General features: G+C 32.7%; 4 protein-coding genes across 6 annotated transcripts; 1 reads left to right on the top strand and 3 right to left on the bottom strand.

The window, feature by feature from the left end:
- Window positions 1-276: 276 nt before the first annotated feature.
- On the bottom strand, window positions 277-3,469 carry LOC101260653 (transcription factor UNE10-like). The gene is made up of 6 exons (XM_004242132.4): window positions 2,456-3,469; window positions 1,964-2,372; window positions 1,589-1,675; window positions 1,353-1,418; window positions 773-1,237; window positions 277-579 (listed from the first exon to the last, which is right to left on the bottom strand). Exons 1-6 carry the CDS (start codon window positions 2,578-2,580, stop codon window positions 487-489), a joined length of 1,245 nt encoding a protein of 414 aa, XP_004242180.1. The 5' UTR covers window positions 2,581-3,469; the 3' UTR covers window positions 277-486.
- Window positions 3,470-4,849: 1,380 nt separating this feature from the next.
- LOC101260948 (remorin 1.4) lies at window positions 4,850-6,575 on the bottom strand. The gene is made up of 4 exons (XM_004242133.5): window positions 5,800-6,575; window positions 5,447-5,615; window positions 5,226-5,307; window positions 4,850-5,146 (listed from the first exon to the last, which is right to left on the bottom strand). Exons 1-4 carry the CDS (start codon window positions 5,945-5,947, stop codon window positions 4,955-4,957), a joined length of 591 nt encoding a protein of 196 aa, XP_004242181.1. The 5' UTR covers window positions 5,948-6,575; the 3' UTR covers window positions 4,850-4,954.
- Window positions 6,576-10,032: 3,457 nt separating this feature from the next.
- On the top strand, window positions 10,033-15,807 carry LOC101257181 (heparanase-like protein 2). Its single transcript, XM_004241543.5, has 10 exons — window positions 10,033-10,569; window positions 11,288-11,545; window positions 11,640-11,676; window positions 11,891-12,074; window positions 12,492-12,640; window positions 12,738-12,971; window positions 13,493-13,682; window positions 13,771-13,896; window positions 14,022-14,121; window positions 15,189-15,807. The coding sequence occupies exons 2-10, from the start codon at window positions 11,336-11,338 to the stop codon at window positions 15,576-15,578; spliced, it is 1,620 nt and encodes a 539-aa protein (XP_004241591.1). The 5' UTR covers window positions 10,033-10,569; window positions 11,288-11,335; the 3' UTR covers window positions 15,579-15,807.
- Window positions 15,808-16,131: 324 nt separating this feature from the next.
- Window positions 16,132-20,354, bottom strand: LOC101257479 (SNAP25 homologous protein SNAP33). Of its 3 annotated transcripts, none has more exons than XM_010324272.4 (6): window positions 19,922-20,354; window positions 18,161-18,709; window positions 17,774-17,867; window positions 17,513-17,649; window positions 16,660-16,757; window positions 16,132-16,399 (listed from the first exon to the last, which is right to left on the bottom strand). In XM_010324272.4, the coding sequence occupies exons 2-6, from the start codon at window positions 18,650-18,652 to the stop codon at window positions 16,300-16,302; spliced, it is 921 nt and encodes a 306-aa protein (XP_010322574.1). In that variant the 5' UTR covers window positions 18,653-18,709; window positions 19,922-20,354; the 3' UTR covers window positions 16,132-16,299. The 3 variants fall into 3 exon arrangements, with proteins under 3 accessions (XP_010322574.1, XP_010322575.1, XP_069155495.1); XM_010324273.4 differs by having other exon boundaries at window positions 18,161-18,722; window positions 19,922-20,122; XM_069299394.1 differs by lacking the exon at window positions 19,922-20,354 and adding an exon at window positions 19,768-19,914.
- Window positions 20,355-22,791: the final 2,437 nt, after the last annotated feature.

Below are 22,791 nucleotides of genomic sequence, written 5' to 3'. Positions count from 1 at the left end.
TTGGTCCCTTTTTTTCTTTCTTTTCAGCCAATGAGTTGTGATGAAAAATCAGATTTGTGAATACATCGTAACAAACTTTGATTCCGTATAAACAGTGATGTATTCGGGATTTTTTTTAAGCGATATTGAAATTAGAGTTTTAACTTTACTTAAAGTATCATATTTCGAGATGAGTTTAAGTTATTTTTTTGCTTAATATTGCTACGTACTACACGGTAAGGGGTCCTCAGTTTTTGTTCTTTTTTTTAATTGAATTTATATCATTAAACAACTATCTAACAATAGGCAAGCTTAACATACATATTGCTCAAGTGAACTTGTCTACTAGAAGGAAAAAGAAAATACAGTTCGATATGCTAAATTATTGCACATTTTAATAAAAACCTAGACGATACCATAATTTATATACCATACTATAAATGAAATACATAAAATGCATCAAATATAGTAAGAAAATGTGAGTATAGAAATATATATTCAGATGGATCATTTTTTTTGCCCTTGAATATTGACATTTTCTTGATTGCCCCGCTGCAGATATTGAGCTGCCATCTCATTATTGAACTCCATCTTCATTGACTGCATGTATATATAGACAATTAATCAAGTTGCTCAACCGCCTCTTAGCCCGGTACTAGAATAGATATATGAAATATAATTAGAAATAATTTAACTTTATACTTTTAATGAGATGATTAGTTAACATCACAAAATTTCTGTTGACTTGTTTAAATCACAAGTTTCGAAAAGTTGAGCTGGAGGTAGTACTTACATGAGGCAGATATGCATTATAGGGGTGGCTAAAAGGGAATGAAGTACTGGCTGCAATATTAGGGGGAGCTGCATATTTAGTGAGTTTGGGGCTGATGGATTCGGCGTTAATAGGTTGTGGTGGAGTACTAGGAATGGATGATGCCGTGGCGAAGGGTGGTGACATGAAGGGAGGAAAAAGAGTGGGCATTGAAGAGGTTGGATAAATGAGGGGAGCGCGGCCGCCTATAAGAGATTGATAAGGAGCTGGAGCTAAATTAGAAGTCATATTGTTAAGTATTCCTGTAGTACTACTACACATGCCCATTGTTGCTAGTAAAGGCATTTGAATATGTGCTGGTTGCATTCCTAGAGACATCATCATCATTTGCTGCTCCATGTTTTTAGCATAGCTTATCAACTGGATTTGTGCTTGAAGCTGTTTTAAGTACTTTATCACTTCCTCCAGCATGGATGCTTTATTTGTCTGTAATATATGGACTATGAAATTTAAGGGAACATCCTTCGCCAGAAAATTATACTGTATATAGGCCAAATAATACTTGTTAGACTTGCACATGTGCTAGTTATAAACTACGTACCTTACTAGCATTTGGCACCAACTTCTGCAGAGCTTTCATCTTTTCATTGATTCTGTCACGGCGTCTCTGCACCAAAACCAAACAAAACAACGCGTAACTAGTGAGTTCATGTAGTCATATAGTTATTTTCTCTGATATTCTTATAAGATAGAGTGAAAAGCTATATCTTTCATATATATATATATACAGGTATATTATTATACTAACTTGTCCTAAGGTGCATTAATCCAACATACCCGCTCTGATTGGTTGTGGACAGCAGCTCTTCGACTACGTTTTGATGGGTTGGAGCTTTTTGTTTCACGTTCTTCCTCTTTGTTTTCCTGTCACAAAGTCATCCAATATGCATGAGAGTTTGGTAACCTCTATGTATTTGAAGGAAGTATACATATCACTGCAAAATATAATTCCGAAGTACTAGTACTATATATGTAGTACAAGAACGTATAGTGGGACTGCCACATTAGCTATGTGACTACTGATATTTGCATTTGATGATCATACTTGCTAGCAATCACTTTTTAACTAAGAGACACGAATCTGATTGTTAGAAGTATACTTATAGCTTCCATTTTTAAAAAATTTAGGAAGTATGTAAGAAGTTTAATTACCGAGCCACCATGGCAGGCAGAATCCTCATTACAAGGCCATGTTATCATGGTGATATCATTGTCCTTAGCACTTGCACGAGCGTTTAAATGTTCTAATGATATTCCACCAATATATAACTGGGGGTCAGAATCTGATGATCTCATCCTCTTTAATACTCCTCTTGTTTGTTGAGCACCATAAGATACATTTTTTTCCCTGTTGATGTTTGCCTGATTTTGTCCATCACTTCCCATTATATAACTATGATGTTGTTTTTGGAAAGTGGCTTGATGCACAATTGACTCTAGTGTGTCACCAGCCTTTCCCCATGTGTGTTTTGTTTGCTCATTCGAGAGGTTGCTTCCGAGTCTATGCATGGCTACTTGCCCATTTTCCCATGTTAACTCTGCAACTTCACACTTATTGGACCTGAATTTTTAGATATCAGATTAGTGGAAAGAAAGAGATGTTGAAGAAAAATGTTACTAGTAGCTAGTATAATAAGAACATACATGGGGTCAACTTGATTCTGCTGATTATGCACGTGGCCACGAGTATATCTGTTCTCCTCTTCTTCTTTTTCTACTACTTGTTGTTCTTGTTTTTGGTGACTAAAATTCCAAGTATGATGACTCATGTTGATGCCTTTGATAGGGTCTACTCTCTTAATTTCTCAGTTACTTCCAGTCCTAATATATTGAGTTGGCTTTCCCTCTTTTATACTAAAAATGTCTTTCAGTATCTTCTGGTCCCCTACAGGATTGTCATATTTAGCTGAATATTTAATGTATGCACACTGTGTGTTGTAGCAATAAAAGCCTGGATTTCAAATGGATAAGTTTTGGCATCTTAGTGTATCTGTTTTACTCTTTTTCTTTGATGATAGAAACTCTAAAGAACGAAAGAGCAAAATTTTTATCCACCTAAAGATCAGGAACTGATTTCTTCATCGTAATTAGTAACTTCAAACAAAGATATTTCCATTTTGATGGGTTTAAAAACATTCAATGCGTTCAAATTTGCCGCCTCTCTATCTGACTTTGGTTGCTCTGACTAGTGATGCAACATCTATTCAAATAAATTGACAGCATTTTGAGAAAATATAATTAATTTCAATCACATAGAAGGTATGCCGACTTCATAAGATGAGGTGGGGCTGGTAATTTGTGGTTTATCTTTTGTCATTCTCATCCATGATTTCGTATAAACATTGGTATAAAGTTCTAATCAAGTGCTGTTAGATTAGATTTTGGAATCCTTAGTATAAAGCCATTAATGTAATTAGAAATTTCTTACTGATAACATCAGCACTTTTTTTGTTTCATGTCATTCACTTGCTGGCTTAGGCACCAGGCAGATGCAGGGACAACATCTTTTCTCTAAGTTGGTATGTTTTGTTGTGAATCAAACGTGTCAAGTGTTTTTGCAAAACCTTGTCATCACGTAGAAGATTTTACTCCTCGTTTATGGGATCCCTTGTATTTAGGACTTCCCAAGTACCTCCAAGTTTGCCAATTGGATTTAAGTTATATACACATTTTTACACTACTGCTGTAGTTTAACCTGACATAGATTTTTACCAGCTAGTCAATCAATTTTAGTTATAGAGATATAGCGGTAATTACTTTGCAAGCGACATGATTGTTGTGTCAAACTTGAACTCTTGCCAATTATGCCCCTGGTTCTGGAGACATGTCAAGTCACAGTTGATTCTGGATAGACATTTTGAATGTTCTTAATGACAACAACAAACATTTCAACTTATTCTACACTCAATTGTAAGTACTTAATTAGACATGGTCTCATGTAGGGAAGTCAGGTGGGTACCCATAATCAATTCAACAGAAAAGGATTTACCTAACCTGTGTGATCAATAATTTTGTAGTATTTCTTGTTTCCATGTGATCCATATTAATTGATGTTTCATATATTGATATACAATATCTAGAAATTGCACGGCCACACTTAGATGTTGAAAATGGGGTTTATTATGGATCACCATCAATAGCTAAACAGAGACAGTTCACAATCAGTTTTACCATTCAAATTCTTTGTAAAGGAATTATTTCTCGTCATGATTGAGATGCAAGTAGGCATGTCTTGGAGTAATGAGAAATGCTCTACGTTTCTACATGTGGCCAAGGTTTGAATCATGGAACCAGCCTTTCTTAGGCCATGAGATGTGTACTTAAATTGATATGTATTCTCACTTTAATCTTTAACCGCTAAGGTTAGATTGCTTGGTTTGGTGTAAATATTGGGTACATGTAATTTACCGACATCAGGCACTAGGGTCAACCTAATGATTGAGATAGAAGTCCCTGTCTCTAGCTAAGCCTGCTGGCTTCTGAGAAGCAACATTCGTGGTTCTAATAACTCTTCCCGTGTGATCTATAATTCTACTGTTGGCATTTTGTTTGAGACAGCCGGTTGGTCACATGTTACTGTATTGGTCCATCATCAGGCAAAAAAGGGCCACCTTTGAATTCTGCATGCTCATTAGCATACATAGATTATCGAATGAAAATGACAAAATTTTACTTATGAGAAACAGTGAGGGTAGTTTGTCAATAGAAGTTTATGAATATCAACAGAAGCAGGAGACAGCATGTTGTTTCAGAGGTTGCAAAATATGTCAAGAAGACCTCTATTGGTTGGGTATGAAAGGGTTTAGCCTATGGAAATACAGATTCTTCCAGGTACCACTAACGCATAAACATGTCAAACCATTGATAGATACCAGTGTTGAAACACAGAACAATAGCAACAATTATCACTTAAAACACTTGATTGGCATGAGTTGTTTTTGCTTTCGATTACATACATTTTGTCTGGTAATGAAATGCAGCACAACAGGATTAATGCATTTTCGATTGCTATAAACCAACCATTGCACACTGGGGAAATAATTCTTAAGACAGATTTCAATATAAAATCAATGAGTTGAGTACAATTCTTGTGTAAATATAGTTTAAGAGGATTCATTTTCTGGTTTTGTACACTTTTTACAGTTAGAAGCAGTAACATGTAACAGGTCCAGTCCTTGTTGATCTAATCTTATTTGATTTCTCTTTCACTGTGGTTTCTTCATATCTTCTTTTCTCTTCTGCTTGTGTTCTTGCTCCTTTGGCGATATGATCAATTCTCGCTAGTTTGTTTTTGTAATGCTGCAAGTTCCTTTTCAAAGCAAGCTCCACTTGATTCTGCAATTTCCCAATAAAAGTCATTTTAAGCACTAAGCATTTCGCACTATAACAGCTTCAAAACTTGGAGACTACTAACCTTTCTCCTTTCCATTTGTTCTTTTGCCATCATCTTCTTTTCGTTCTCCCAAGCAAGAAGCGCAGAAAGAAGCTCATCGTGTCTGAAATTTGAGAACGTTGCTTATTAAGATGCCACTAATTACAATGTCTTGCAACAAAAAATTTTAAAAAGTGTGTTATAGGTGAACTGAAATTATCAACCTTTATAACATAAAGAACAATCAATAATAAAACTTGTACCGCTTTCTTATTTTGGCTATCTGAGCTTTCTCCCAAGCATCAGCTTTGTTTTCAGCATTTCTGCTTCCTCTTGAAATCCCCTTTTGCATTTTATCATTAGCTACTGGAGTTATACTGACTATTTCTGCTGAAGTTTTACGATTCATCGTGGATGTCCTTCTCATTGGAGCTTCAAATAGAACATGTTAAGCAATTTACTCGTGATATCTTGCTAAGGAAAAATGACTTTAAAGTTCTATGCTCTTGTAATGAAAAAGATATTTACACAAACAGATTACTAGTAGAAATAGTAACTAACATGTTAGTAGTACTAATAATCCAGGGAAAATTATGTATACAGTGTTGACATTTACCTGCTTCTGGTGGCCTAATAACAGGTCTTTTTGCTTTTGTCTGATTTTGAGAGCCAGCATTTTCCTCAAGGGAACGTATAGCAAACGCAGTAGCAGCAATTGCTGCTGCAAATTCTCCATCACCCAAGTCATAAATGTTCCTTTTCATCTGGCTAAACAATTAGTATTACTGCAGGTTCCTGTCTCGGTGCCTGGTGACGAAAACTTAGCTACTATTAAACCTTGTCTATGTGCGTTTTTGGCTTAGACAGGACCAGTACTTAGTTTCTATTTTTGGAGCAAGCCTGCTGAAGTTTATTTATGTCCTACAAATGCTAATCCCTTTTTGATGACACTTTCTAAAACTTGAGAAAAAATTAACCAGAAAGTTAGTAGAGTTTACTTTTAAAGAGGGAGACTAATGTACTAAATTTGCTGTTTCCAGCATTATACATTATCTTTGCAACTATGTTTGGAATAACTTCTCCAAAAGCAATAGACGTTTTCTATCATACCTTCCTAGTCATTCTTTTCTCAACATCCTCGCGGCGAATCAAGAATTTACACGTCTTGAAATGTATATCTACCTATATTTATTACTTTTGCACATATATACTACAACGTTTGATCTTGAATTAAAATACTGAATTCTACCAAATTTGTATCCGTGAATCCACCTCTATCCCATCCCAGTCCATAAGAGGTAGAGAAAGTGTGGTTAGGAAGCTAAGATGAAAGGACAAGCTTTAACCAAATTGATAAGTCTTTTTTCTGTTTTCTTGATTATTTTTCAGTATAAGATGGTTTTGGAGGTAAGGTATGTGTCTTGTTTCTATTCATGCTGCAGGAAAGGTATCTGTTTGGAGTTTTTTTGTGTTGATGTGGGCTATGGTGCAATCAGGCCCAAGAGTTCAAATGGATAAGTACTTTGGGCCTCAAGTAGGAAGGCCCAACTATAATTTTACTGGGCTAGGTGTGGTATTTTGTCCCCACAAGAAAAGAAGAGTCTTACAAATATAGCCTCCGTTCATTTAATGCAAATTTCTCCGATACAATTGAGATCTAAACGTCAAATATCATTATATACGTAATACTAGTTTCTGACAACGTGCGTTGCATGTTCAATTTTTATTATTGTTATATAATTTAAAATTATGCTATCAAATAGAATATGTTTAAATCAACAATATTAATTTTACCAATTATATTTCATGTATCAACAAAAATAAATAAAAAAGAATTGCGCATTTGGCATCAAGTAAAAAGTATGTGAAATTAATTAATATAATATAGTCTCCTTTAATTTTGTATAAGTCTTTTTTATGATCTAAATATCAATGATAACCTTTTATAGCCATAAATGAATATTAAAAATACATGCACACTTATTGATAAGATTGCCTATTTTATTTTAATGAGAAACGATAGGGTAAAATATTTACATTATTTAGGTAAGGTTCTAAAATTAAAAAACAGTATTATCAAAATTATACAAGATTAAAAGCAATTACATTAAAAATATAAAACTGACAGATATATAATTTAAACACTGATTTTCATACATACATCTATTTCAAAAGCTCATAATAATAGCTAAAATATTACAACACCACAATGAATTTATTAGAAATGCAAAAGAAATTAGAAACAACAATAATCTTTGTAATGGAGAATATATATCGAAAGAGAGACTTAGGCATGTCTAAAAAGAAGTCTTCAAATTCTTCTCCCCACCTCATGTATTCTATTTTTTCATGGCTTTTTTACCTATCATAGATGGAATAGTTTTTTGATTATCAATTGAATGGCAATTTCTTTCATTTTTCAATGGTTATCACCTAGTTCTTAAATAATAGTAAAAATGTCTGTTTAAATTTTATATTTTTCAGTTCTAAATGATAGTCTTTAATATATAGATAGATGGAAAGATGAAAAAATACAAATCATAGTTAAACTTAACAAGAGAATTAACATTACCACTAATAATTATTGCTTTGAACTTGGAATGTAGTCTAGTTTGAATGAATAACTAAAAAGATGAAAAACACAAATCATTGTAATTTGTAATAAATGAGGCAATTACAGGTCATCTTAATAATTTATTACTAATTCATTCATATATAATTTCACACTTTAAACATCTTAGTAATAATAAATCAAATAAATAAAATCAGTGGCATTAATCGAATAAATGGGGGGTCACTCTTTTCATATGCCATTAGTTATTCTAGGATATATATTTACAATTAAAATATATATCTTTTCATATTCCAAACATTTAATTATTTTTTTATATTTTAATTAAGAATTAATTTAAGGAAATGCAAAAGTCATCTACATTTTAATTACAATGATATAATTTAATATTTAAACTAAATAATTAAAAATTTTTATAATATTTTAATTTATAGTAAGGCTAAAATTGTAATTCAACTTTTAACTTTTTTTGTTCCCTCTTATAATAATATAACCATAAAACACCAATGAGGGGCACATTTTGATATTTCAAATTAGTTCTTTTTAAGCAATCTACTATAACTTTTAAACTTTGGTTAATAGTTAACAAACTTTTAATAAAGTTACAAATGACTAATTTGAGCTCAAATAAGTATTTAGACTTACGACTTCACAAAAAACTAAATTAAGATGTCTAATAGAGACGAAAAAAACACTAAAAAAATAGAGAAGGAAAAAAAATACAATGTACACATGCTTCATAAGACGTTGATCAATAATAATGTAGATTAAAAAATAAATACAAAATTAGTATATAATATTTCGAGTTCTTATTGACTCTTTCTCCCATATCCTATCAAATTCAAGAGTCTTCTTCATGATCTACGTCGATAACTTAAACTATTTGAACATACATCAATTTGAAAATGTCTCAGTTTTTAAAAAGTAGCTTATCGATTATGAAATTGAAATCTAAATAAAAAATAATATTAAAAGAGAAGTAAACATAAATTGTAAACAAACAAAATATCTAGAAAAATTATGGATGACTAATCATTAAAGCTACAAAAATCTCAATAAGAAGAATGAGTTACTCCATCAATAACCATCAATTTTTTGTACGTGTCCCTACAATCCACATTAATAAAAGAAGTAGAATAATATATTGTGATAATCTATGAGCTCATATAATATGAATAAGAAAAAAAATGATATTTTACATGGCAAAATACAATATACAAATATAAAATTCCAAATAAATTCAAGAATTCATAAAACAACAAAGCAGTTGAAAAAATAGTCATCTAAAGTGATAATGATGAAAGTAGGATACAAAATATCACTATTAAAATCTTATATAATATTATTATATTTAAACAAAAAAATAACATAAATGGTACCTGAAAATCGCCGAAATAATCTCATCAAAAGGAGGTAATTTGTGAACAAAAAATATTCCTCCATTAGTTAGAGATTTATATAAAAGAGGCTTAGGAGCCTCATCATTTAGTTTTTTTCAAAAAAAAAATATTTATAGGAATTATAAATGGAGACCATAACTTTACCTCTACAATTTTTGATATTAAGATAAGAAATTAAAGACTATTAATGTCATTAACTCATAACTGAGTATTATTAATAGTTAAAAGAGAAGATGAAAAGTTGACGAATTTATATATTTAATAAAATAATCATGATCTTATACATGGGGAGATGGAGGGTTGCTCTTTTTACTAACTAATTTAATATAATTTAATTTATCAAGGTAATTATAGATAGAGAATAAAACATTAATCAAATTATTTAGACATTTAAAATCTCCAAAAAGAGAATATATATATATATATATATAGAAAACATGTATTATTAAATTAGATATTTTAATTAGGAATTAACCTAAGAAAGTGCAAAAGTCTATCAACATTTTAATTAAAATGAAACAATTTAATATTGAAATTAAATAGTTAAATGTTTTATAATATTTTAATTTATAATAAAAGTAAAATCATAATTTAACTTTTAACTTTTTTTTGTTCCCACTTATAATATTATATGATATGATAACATCTTAAGTTAACAATCATAAAATTTTCAGAAAAATAATGCCAACTATTACAAGTGACAAATTTATAGCGTAATAAGGAAGCTTGTATACATATGATTTCTTTATTACTAATTAGTATAAGCGGTGAGAAAAAAAAACATAATGTCTATTTCGACCAAGGGGCATTATTGAACAAAAAACTTTTGACAAGCTTGCTTTAGGATTTGACTGATGTGGACGGTGTTGAACCAAATCTCACTTAATTATCATAAAAAATACATATTTGAAAAGAAAAAAAAACAAAGTTCTACTTGTATAACTCAGCCATTGTTGATTTCCTTTTCGGCTGTAAGCCAATATTAACGACAAATTTTAAGCTTAAGACACCTCACTACTGCAAATCCAACAAATAATTTGACTCTGCTCAATTGCTCATACATTTGACACCTCATTGTATTACAAAGTTTGTCTATATTTCCTCTTTCGAACTTCGACAATGGCAACAGTTTTGTACCAAAAATTCCTTAATTCTTGAATGAATGAACGCTAATTGTTGCTATATAATACACTTAGACAAATCTGAAACTTACCCTTTTCATTTCACACTCTTTTCTTGTTCTTTTCCCCCACCACAAGGTACTGGCTGATAAAGCTTGCCCCTTTTTGGCACAGAGGCTGCCTGCACATTATCAGTGTTGCTTTTTCTTTCTTTTTGGAACTTGTGCTCTGGTGATCTCAAATTCTTGTGGTGTTTAAGGTTATTTCTCATCTGGGTTCAGCTCAATTGTTCGGTAAGTCTGAAAGATCTTAGCTTTTTGTTGTTTTGTATGCTATTGTCTAAGGGAGTTCTTGTCATTGTTGGATCTAATTCTTGTTTTGCTGATTCTGATTGGTTAATTTTCATTCATCTTTTTAATTAATTCCAAAGTGTAATTAAGTATACGCACTTGTCCAGTTTGGTTTTATAGCTTTTGTAATATCTTACCAAGAAAAGCAATATGCTATGCACCCTCATTTCCTGTTCATGTTTTGTTAATCTACTTTGATTTTTGACATCATGTTAGATTCAGTTACTCTAATCAATAGACATAGATTGATCATAGTTTGGATAAAGGAATATTATGTAATTTGGTCGAGATGTTTTCTTCACTGTTGTTTTTCCTTTTCATTGCTATTTTGTTTTGCTTCACTTGAGCCTAGTATCTCTTGGAAACAACCTCGTGGAGGTAGGGGTAAGGTCTGTGTACACTCACCCCAATACCCCGTTGGGTATGTTGTTGTTGTTGTTATATGCAAATTAGTTGTAGCTACCTCAAGATACTGAAGGAGCCTTAAATATGGAATGACAAGAAGAAGTTTATTTTGCTAAGATGCTTAATCAGAGAATTGCTGCTAGCATTCTGATGAAATGCCATATTTTTCCTCATTATCGTTCATGTAAAAGTTCTTTTATTGCTTGTTAAACTTCTCTTAGACTCTTAACATTTATTATATCCTCGTCTGTTACAGCTTATGAATCTGTTCAAAGAGGGGTGAAGCTGAGTAGTTTAAAAGCCAATGGGCTTCCCACCCTTATTGTTAATCTTTTTGGCACTGTGTCCTGCATTTCTGGCACAAATAGTTGAAGAAACAGAATTTCTGATTGATGGAACTGTAAAAATTGCTGAGACAGATAATAATTATGTTTGCGCTACTCTTGACTGGTGGCCTAAAGAAAAGTGTAACCACAACGATTGCCCTTGGGGCTCGACATCTCTGATAAATCTGGTAAAGTTCTACTATTAATTGATATAGTGGCATATATTGCTTTGTAAAAGTCACAGCACAGTTACCATTCATTATTTTCGTTTGATTTTTTCAGGATTTATCTCACCCCTTTCTGGCAAATTCTATTCAAGGTCAGCTTGTTCCCGTCATGTGATAACTTTACCTTAGTATTTGAGATCTTGTTGTTCTTACTTTAATTAACAAACTTTGACTGGTAAACTCCATAACTTCACCTTAAACATCAAATGAACCATCTATTTACAACAGTGAGCAAATCAGACTTGATGCTTCTTCAGAATGCTCATTGATTTCTCGTCTGTTCTGATTGCTAATTTGGTGGACCAGCTTTCAACCATCTGAGATTACGACTTGGAGGTTCTTTGCAAAACCGAATAATCTATGATGTGGGCAATTTGGAGTCGCCTTGCCATCCGTTTACCAAGCAAGGGGATGAGTTGTTTGGATTTTCAAATGGATGTTTACGTATGGATAGATGGGATGAGCTAAATAGCTTTTTCAATAAGACAGGGTGAGTTATTAACTTATAGCTTTTTCAATAAGACAGGGTGAGTTATTAACTTTTGTGCTGCTTTCTTGTTCCAATTTTATTCTCGGAGTATGCCATAACTTACTTAAAATTTTATGAAATTTGTTAAAGACATAAGATGAAATAAATGTAAACGTAATCTCTCTAACGGTACTCACTTCAACATGGTATTAGAGCCAAACAAAGGTCCTGATTTCAAGTCTTTACCATCACTTATTAACATAAACTAGTTCCACATGCCTGGCAAAGAAAAAAAGAGCATTGGGCCTGCATGTGAGGAGTGTGTTAAGGCATAATGAGAAAATAAAAGTGTCCCCTGCCTATTAATCACTCAGCTTTTACATGAGGTGGTCACTCACTTCAACAAAGTTCATTCCAGTTTCACTAATTATGCTGCAGAGCACTTGTGACCTTTGGTCTGAATGCATTGCGAGGGAGGCAGAGGACCAGTAAGCGTGTCTGGGAAGGGAATTGGGATTCCAGCAACGCCCATGATTTCATAGATTACACTGTTTCCAAGGGCTACCAAATACACTCATGGGAATTTGGTATAATTGCTGACAATTTCCCTCTCTCTTTTTTGGTATTTTACCTTGTTTAATAGAAGTTGGATTTCCTTAAACAATGGTTCCACTTGGTTTGCAGGAAATGAGTTGAGTGGTAAGGGGATTGGTGCAAAGGTTGATGCTGAACAATATGGAGAAGATGTTATACATCTTAACAATCTCATAGACCAATTGTATAAGCATTTCCAACCCCGACCACTTCTCTTAGCACCAGGAGGATTCTATGATAAAGAGTGGTTTGAGACGTTCCTTGAGATGTCAGGGCCAGGCACTGTCGATGCCTTGACTCATCATATATATAATCTTGGTGCAGGTAAGCTAGCATTAAATTTTATGGGTAGCTTGATACTGTATGAAAGCCTTTATTAGCTTAGAAAATCTAGTGCTAGGATGATCACATCAAATCTAAGGAGTGACAGCGTTTTCTTGGATCTATTTGTTTCTGTTTAAAGTGTTTTTTGCGTCTACTACAAAAATCATTTGTTACTTGTAATGTGGCACTAGCTATTGACATCATTAGGAGGTTGAGAACCATCTAGTAAAAGAGAACTAGTTGGTGGAACGAAATTAGATAAATTCTAATTTATCAATCAACAGTATCATTGACAGCACATTTCATTAACAAAAATGTTAGTATTTGCTTCTGTTAAATTTGAATTATGAGCAGCTGCTCTGATAGATGTATGATTTACTTTATCTATCTTTTCTTGTAATTGTTAGTGTACTGGTCTATTTGAGTATAAGGTTACATTACTACTTGTGTTCTCTAGATTTGTAAGTCAATTTACTCATGTACTTGCTCCATTGAATAAAACCAGAAAATTTCTGTTTCAGGATCTGACCTCAATCTCGTAAACAAAATTTTAAACCCTCTGCACTTGAATAAAATTGCTGACACATTCAGTAATCTTAGTCAAACCATTGAAATGAATGGTCCTTGGTCTTCAGCTTGGGTTGGAGAATCTGGTGGGGCCTTCAATAACGGAGGTCCTAATGTGTCTAACACCTTTGTGAACAGTTTTTGGTAAATTTCTTGGCTGACTTGATTTATTTTTTATTCAGTAATCAGTTAATTATTTTTGTTTCATGCTTTATCTTGACATGGAATTTAGGTACTTGGATCAGCTTGGGATGGCAGCCACATATCACACTAAAGTATATTGCAGGCAGACTTTTATTGGTGGAAACTATGGGCTCCTTGACACAAGTACATTTGTCCCAAATCCTGATTATTATAGGTGAGACAATAGATTTACCAATCCAAGGTTGATTCTCTTTGCTATTAAAAGGAGCATTTATCCTAATTCTAGTTTTTACGTCCCTAATAATCTGATCCAAAATCATTATACTTGAACGAGCACAGTGCACTTCTTTGGCATCGGCTGATGGGAAAAGGAGTTCTTGCTGTTAGCAACAATGCATCATCATATCTGCGCTCGTATGCCCACTGTACAAGACATAGAGTAAGAGCCCTTCACAGAAAGTAATTTGATGAGTTCCTGAAAGGATGTCTTAAACTTACATGCGTAATCACCGTTCTATAAACCTTGTTCATCGTCAATAGTAATATCATTTCTTCTTGTGTTTCATTGAGTCCATCCACTTCAGGTCTTCAATCTAATTGTTTGTAGAGAGTAAAACGTCACAGCTTCTTTTAGTTTGGGAGAAAAGATGCAATGATAAACAACTATATTAGCTTTGCATAGTCAGGTCAAGCCCAGATTAAGGAGGGTTGCGGCAGGTTGGTTATTAACATAAGAATAGTCATAATATACTGAAACCTCTAGATATTGAACATGGTATCCATTTTAGTATTAAATAGGCAAGATGTCCCATCACATCCCTGTCTGAGTGTGAGAGTTTATGCTTAGTTCCAACCATGAAAGGCTCATCAGTAGAAAATTATTAGCATTGGCCGAATTGAGCGAAAATGGACCTATCAGATTCGTATAGAACCAAACTAAATAGTTTGAATAGAACGGAGATCGGAATGATATAGGAGATTCATGTAAGATTGAGGTGTACTTAATTGGTTGATTGATTGATAACGAGGCAAGCTGTTTTTCTTGATTATTATAATTTAGACCATAAATTGTAACTTATAAAGTCCATATGCTTAAAACTACTTCAGGAGGAGTAAAAATAGCAAGGTATTGTGTTTAAATGCTTCGATTGTTATAATTAAAGTTGATGCAATTCAGTCTCAACTAGTTTTTTCTTTTATAAGATGATGGCTCTCCCTTGTGCTTAGTTTGGCAATCGAACTTACCACTCTTGGATATGCTTCTTATGTGTTGCTTACGATGAATGAGTCAATCAAAATGGAGGATAGAACACCTTTCTTATACAATTTTGTCGCATTTTGTTGAAGCCAGTTTCAACTCACTTATATTCCCATTTTCTCTTTAGCCATACTGCAGTAATTTGGTTATTCTTGATTAAATATTCGATAAAGCCTTCATATAAACATGCAATGATTTGCATTTCCCTGCTAAAACCTTTCAATGTTACTGGTGTTCCCTTTGTGCAGGCAGGTGTAACATTACTTTTGATCAATCTAAGCAACCAAACTCATTATGGAGTCAACATCGAATCTAGTGTAAGCATCACCTCGCATGTCAAAGAGAAATCAAATCACAAGAGTTCTTTCGTGCAACGTCTTAAGAAAACTATTTCATGGGTTGGAAGAAAATCATCAGATGTTACATTATCACGAGAAGAGTACCATCTGACTCCACTAGATGGGAACCTTCAAAGCAGAACCATGCTCTTGAATGGAAAACCATTACAACTCGCAGAAAATGGGAACATCCCAAGTTTGTCTCCAGTCCTTGTAAAGCTGAAGTCTCCAATATCAATTTCCCCCTTGTCCATCAAATTCATAGTATTCCCCTACTTAAGCTCTCCTGTTTGTACATAGAATTAGGAAATACTTTTGTCTGATAGTTATCATCTGGCACTCTTATCTATTCACAACTTAGTAATTGTATAATTGCTACAATAAACTGAGCTGCCAAATTTTATGCAGTTATGTATTATATGGCTAGGTAAATCCATTTAGTGTTTCCAGGAACATGTATCTTGTAATGTAAGTTGTTTATCAACTTGCAAAATTAGATGTAATTTAGTTTCCTCTTGGTGCTTTTGGATCTTCCCATGGGACAAACTGAACAGTTTATATCTAGACTATTATTGCTGTCTAGCAAACATTTTATATCCTCTATTAGGATGTTGATATTAAAAGAAGAGAGTACATTTTAAAAGAAGTTTGACAATACAACTCTTATAAGTTTAATAGTTGACTCAGGAGGTACTCGATGAATGGTTGATTGGAATTTATAAAAAAAATGGATGTTAGCATAAAGTACATTCAACCATGTCTTCACTGATCAAACAGTAATCTTATTTGTGTTGCACGTTATTTCTCTACAATGGTCGAGTAGTAATTTTGTCGTCCTGCCTTCCAAATACCATACAATTAACTTGGTTTACTGTCATAGAATATTGTAAAATTATAATACAAAGTAACATAAAATTACAGAGAGAAGCATTTGTGAAAAACTCAAGAATAGCTGAAATGATAAACTGAAGTTAACGTCTGAAAGCTCATTAATAGGTTCCCACAACAGATGTCTACTGGTTTACTTTCCAAGCAAGCGCCGAATCCTCCGGTTGGCCCCTTGAACTCTGGTGCCAAGCTCATCAACATCCTGTTCAGTATGATCCAATGCATCTTTATGCCTGTAATATCCAACAGCGTATACAGAATTCTTATTGTGCTCAAGAATGGTTTAAATGAAGGGACATGAACAGTGAGAATTCATACAGTCGAAATCAACTTGCTTGGGATTGAGGCATAGTTGTTACATATACATATTTTTTAAGAAGCGACTTAGTAGCACAGTACTTTAACAGTGACAGTTCAATAAGGAGATGGTGGAAGAGGGAGAGAACAAGAAAGGAGAGATTGGAATCTGCTTAATAAATTTTATAACACTAACCTCTCAATTTCAGATCCCATGTCAACAGCCATATTCTTGAGCTCCCCCAACAGATCGCTGAGTTCTGACAGTCCATCATCTTGCTTGGCTTTCTCAGCCTGTCAAATGTTCAAATGAAACAGTAGAATCAGCTAACTGATATTTGTCATATATTATATCATTCATATTCATGAAATGAGCAAATAAAGAAAGGAGGAGAAAAAATGAGGAGAATACACATGCTCAATCCTCAATCTGGTAGTGTAGAATGAAAATGTTTCATCACCACAAGGACTTAAAATTTATGACAGAACCAGTAAGAATCGCCTCATAGGTCCAACACCCAGCATAACAAAGAACACAAACTTTTCAAGGACACTAAGGTAATGCAGTCTGCAAGGATCACAGTGTTTTACTATTCTTGCTGTTTCACTTTTGGTGTTCCAAAAGGAAACTTCTATTAGAAATTCTCCAAACATTAGGCCACATTTGAAAATGGAATATGGCTCTTTCTAGAAGTAAATCTTCCTACAAACAATGGAATATAATGACGTAACTCTAGAATTAAAAAGAAAAGAGAAATGAACATGAGTAATTTGTAATTTACTCTTAAACATACTGGAAAATTGCATCTTGAGCGTTAGTGAGAAACATTAGATGAAAAGGTGTCGAAATGCTAGAAAAGTGGACGGTGAAGTGAGGAAAGATGCAGAAAAGAAAAGGTGACCAAAATTAATCAATAGTGTCCTGCATGTTTGATAGTTGCAGGTTCCGGGTGTACTTGGATCTGAAGAACTTCCTTATTAAATTTTTTGTTTCTTCGAGGAGAATTGTAACAGTATTCTCTATTTTGTCCCGAGTCACATGAACATACCTCAACTTTCTGCATTGCATTTGTAGGCTCTGGGTGTGGTGTCCTTGAACTTGACCTTGCCTTGGGTGCAGAGTTCAATCCTAATTTCTCCCTCTGCTCCAAGTGGTTGCCCCTTCTTTGAACTGGATCATCTGACACTGTGCACATTAACAGAGTATCAAATTAGCTATCAGTGTCAGTTGACTCAAAACCCATCCCTTTTCCCTAACGTTCTTCAAATAATAGTAAATGAAAAAGAAGAACAAAAATAAAATGAATTACTTCTTGTGATAACGGGCCCTGTAATCGGGCGACTCGTCTTTGGCTTCCAAGTCTTCGAAAATATGCCTCCAAGACTCCCCAAGAGTTTTTCACCCTGAAATTAAGTTTCAAACATAAGTCTCACAAGGATAACAGGTAACAATTGCAAAACATGTAATGAATTATTATTTTTTGTAACAAGTACATGAAATGAAGAACTTAGCAGTTCAGCGAGTAAGAGACATCTTTAAGGGCGTAACGACTTCTAGGCGGAAGGGTAAAAACAGACTAGTTATGTATAAATAAATCTATAACTCCATCTAAAAGCAAACTAACATGTTAAATTGCAATTATGTTTGCTTCTGCAAACTAGAAAAAACTTATATGAGTGAACTAAAGAAGTCATACCCTGCTAAGATCATGATCGATATCTGCTGCAGTCATATGGGTTCTTGTAATTTGTTCTCCCTGTTGATGTAAAGTTATCAAAGTTTTTGTTGCATCCTCTCGCATGTCTTGTGCAATCTTCAGGCAGCTATTAACAGATTTTGTAGTCTCTTCTGACCTGTAGACGGCATAGTTTTCCAACTCCTCTACAGTTTGGTTCTCAAATCCACCAGACTCCCGGAAATCATTCTTGTATTTATTTCTTGCCGTCGAAGTTGAGTAAGCATGTGAAGGAGTCTCTTTAATTTCATCATCATCAAAAGGGTTTGTACTCAAATTTGGGGCAGCTGCAGAAGGCTCCGATGATATTTTCCTGGATGGTTTTACAGTTTGCTTCTTGTCTGACTCATTGTCAGAATCAAAGGGATTTGATCCAGAATTACTATGGGCCACAGGATCCGCAGATTTTTTTCTAGCACTCCGATGTAAAGGAGACTTCTTAAGACCATGCATTTTTTGATAGATAGAAAGTAATCCCACGGGGATGGACCTGGTAGATTAAGAAATTATCTGCAGAAAGAGACTATCAAACTATTAAGCGAAGTTCATCATACAGAGAACTGATAGTTTGCTACTGTGAGACACGTACAAGGAGACAATTCAGTAACAGATCACAAAGGAACATTGGCTAGAAGATAAGAGATTAGGAGCACACAACACGCAAAAGATAGCAATAAAGACTCAAACCAAGCTTTGTTCAGAGATGTAGCACTAATAAGAGAAGTCTAAAATCAAGTATGCAATACTAATATAATACTACAACAAAAACACGAACAACAAACAACTGCATCTCAGTACCAAGTGCTTCCTATTCATTTGCAGGGCCAGAACCATGGGCCCTCTTTTTTTTTTCTTTGAAGAGGTGATCTCGAGAATCAACCAACGGAAAGATCCATAGCCCAGGTGACTCACAGCCTCCCTCTCACCCAAATAAATGAAATGGGGCGAATCAAATCAATAAACTTTTTGATTTATTCAGAACTCAGCGAAGTCAACTTCAATCAAGTCGAGGGGTCTAACCTTACCTACTTTTCCTCAGGTTGATTCATCCTACTCAAATTTAGCTATGATAATGAAAGAGGAAACCCAAGAGCATCTCTCTATTTGAACCGGTTTCATTTACATAACACAGGCAAGCGAGGATAGCTTGGTGGTAGTTGAGAAATTTAGTTACCAAAGTCAAACTAAGTAAATCCTTGAAAAAATCAAGAAAATCCAACAAGGAGCAAGAATAATATCGAAAATTTAGGGGATATACAAGTCCAGTTCTATTTACATCTCCGTCCTAACAAAACCCAGAATTTCAAGTTTCTTCTATCGAAGCAAATTCCAACAATCATCCTTTAACTAAGCAGAAATTTAAGAATATTCCCGATTGATATTCCTAACGCTATCATCCTGATTCTCAAATTCCCACAAATCATATAGTAAAAAAAAACACGAATATAGCGAGAAAACAAGGTTTTCCTACAGAGTAGATAAGATAGCTCCAAATCATAATTTCTCACATAAAAATACACAAAAAATAGAAGAACAAAAACAAATCACTGAATGAAGTTTGAAACGACCTATATGAACAAAAAGATCCATTTTTTCCTTCATAAATTCATAAAATTGAAATTCAGAACTTGTACAAAACCCCACAATGTACAGCAAACAGGAAAGAAAACAGAATCTCCATAACTGAAAAACAGAATAGATCAAAATGATGATACGCAGTACCTGAAAATCCGAAGAAGATAAATTGTAGAAAAAATCTAAGAAACTATAATGTGAAGTGGGTACAGATATTGGGGATATTTGTAAATGGTAAAGAAGCGTGGAGCAGGAGACTTTTTGAATTGTCGCAGTTTTGGACCGTTTCCTCTCCGTATGCCTACGTAGACCGGACTTCCTCTCGCCAACTCTTTTCCTGTGTCCATTAAAAATTTGGTATTTACGCTAAATCAATATAATACGTGATTTAATAAAGTAAAGTATATATAAATTAATTATGATTAAGTAAAACAAATTATTAATTTAAACACATAACATATGCATTGATTTAATTTGATGTAAACACTCGTAGATAAATTTGAATACTCGTGATTTTTATGAGTGTAAAAAAGAAACTAAACCCGATTTTTGCAATTATAAAATCAAACTTTTGTGTGTCGATTTTTATTGATATTCGGACTAGCTTGTATATATCTTGAAAAATTTTAAAAGATTTATCACCTTCCATTAATAATAATTAAATATCAAGTAACTATATTCACCAAAATTAGAACATATAAAAAAATTCTGTCTTTGGTGACCGAGCTTTGTTTATATTACAAAAATTATATTATAACATAACACAATCAAGTCAATTAAAGTACTAAGTATCATTTATCAAGATATTTTGATATAATTAAATTAAGTAGTAATGAATAGTTAAGAATAACAAAACAAGTTACTTTTACATGAAATAGATTTTTGAGCTTATAAGGATTATAAATCAAATTCAAATAAAATGAGAAAAAATTAAACTACTCCTTCAACAAAACAAAAAGTGCAAATTTTGAATACATAATTTTATAGGGAACTGATGTCATAATGTCATTGTATTTATCGGTATGTAAGAATTTTATTCGGATTTGCTTAACTTAGAAGGATTAGTTTTGTCTAGAAGAAATTGCATTATAGATTAGATTAGATTAGTTTAGTCTAGAAGGGAAAAAATTGTGTACTTTATTTCCTAACTACTACTAATAGTTAGAAACCAACGTCTACTATTACCAAATACACTCCAATGTTTTTCTATATTCTTATAAAATATTGATGTTTAGCTATTTAATATTTATTTGTGTTTTAAGGTATATTCTCTATTTATTAAAAATTTACTTTATTCAAAGTGTTTATACTTTGTAGTGTTTTACAACAAATTACTATTAAGAATAAAGTCAAAAAAAATATTATCAATTTATGTTTAAATTTCTAAAATAATTAATACTAATTTGAGATAACTATTTTTAAATATTACACGTAGTTTAAAACGACGAAAATACTTATCAAATTATGAATTTCTTATCATACTTTTATGTAATTCTTTGCATATAATGATAACTATTATAAATCAATGTAACAAAACTTTTAACAAAACGAGTTTTCTGCTACAGCTCATTGACTTTTCTTCATTCACATAGTTAAAAAGTTAAAAAAAAAAAAAAATCAATTAGATATAAAAGTAACAATAATTAAAAATCATGATATTGTTTATCAAATTTTGACTTTTTTTGTCTTTAAATATAAATGAGATCATTTATAAATATATTATAAAAACATTTTCATCTATGTGGAACGATAGGTGCCCTTCAGGGGAAAGAGCCTTTGCACTTTCCAGGCAACTTCCACGAAACCAGAAGATTTAATTATGATGTATATATAGAATAATTCTTAATTACTAAGTTTACATTGTGACTTAAAAAGTTCATTGCATTCTCCAAAGAACAAATAATTACGCTTACGTTTAAATAAGTGTAAGTAATTAGAAAGAACACATTTTTATTTACTTAATACAGTTTGTGATCTCATATCAGCTACATGACTACATCATCACGAGAATTTACTTTGTCTAATCGTAATTGATATAACTTGTGTGAAACTTCTTTTATTTTATTTGTAAAATCTTAACATAAATAACGTTTTGTTTGCAAAAAAGAATTGCGCTCAGATGCAACTTCTCTTCAATAATTAGTACTGAAATGTTCTTTTCTTGTTTTGTTTAATTCTCACAAATGTTTAAGTTAATTATAAATGTTAACATGAATAGCAACCCGGTATTTTTCTTTTATTATGATGAAAATGACTTGAATTAAGTTATGGAAAGTTGTTCAGCTGGATGGAAAAGGACCACTTCCAACACTATCATACACTATTTATTTTGCATAAATGAAGTTTTGGACTTCAAATTTTCCATGACTAGAACAAATTATCATTTTACATATTGATGAAATTTAATTTTAAGTGAAGATTTGCACAAAGTCATGTTTAATTTCTAGGAGGAGAAAGTGATTACTAAACTCTTGGTAATAAATTAAGTGGCCAAATTAAGGAAGTTAGTTTTGGCTTAACTTTTGAAAATTAGGGAGCCAAAAATTAGGTTTTTTTTTTTTTGGGAGAACTAGTATATTATATTTTGATAAAAAAAATGTGTTAGTATTACTTTTTTATAAAACGAATTAGGAGATTCTTTTTGTTTGTTTTTTTGGATCAAGTGGACAGACAACAAATAGTTTTATAGGGAACTCATCGCACGTCATGACGATGTTCTATATATATATATATATATATATATATATATATATATATATATATATATATATATATATATTTTCTAGAAGTGGACTTGGCTATACAAAATATATATTGTATTTGTGACTATTAAGGGACTTGGTTTTACCATTTAATCATGGACCTTCCGGTAGCCTAGACCACGTCTAATTAAATTAAATTACCTTAAATAAACAAGTGAAATTTATATAGTTTGACTCTATTTTATTTGAGATTGAGACGCAGCGTAATCATCCAACAAGAGATTAAAGCGAGTTTGACAAAAAATACATAGCAAA

The sequence above is a fragment of the Solanum lycopersicum genome, chromosome 6 (genome assembly GCF_036512215.1).
Source record: "Solanum lycopersicum chromosome 6, SLM_r2.1".
NCBI classification, from domain to species: domain Eukaryota; kingdom Viridiplantae; phylum Streptophyta; class Magnoliopsida; order Solanales; family Solanaceae; genus Solanum; species Solanum lycopersicum.
The sequence above is the reverse complement of the archived record's forward strand: the minus strand, read 5'-3'. Positions and strand labels throughout refer to the sequence as shown.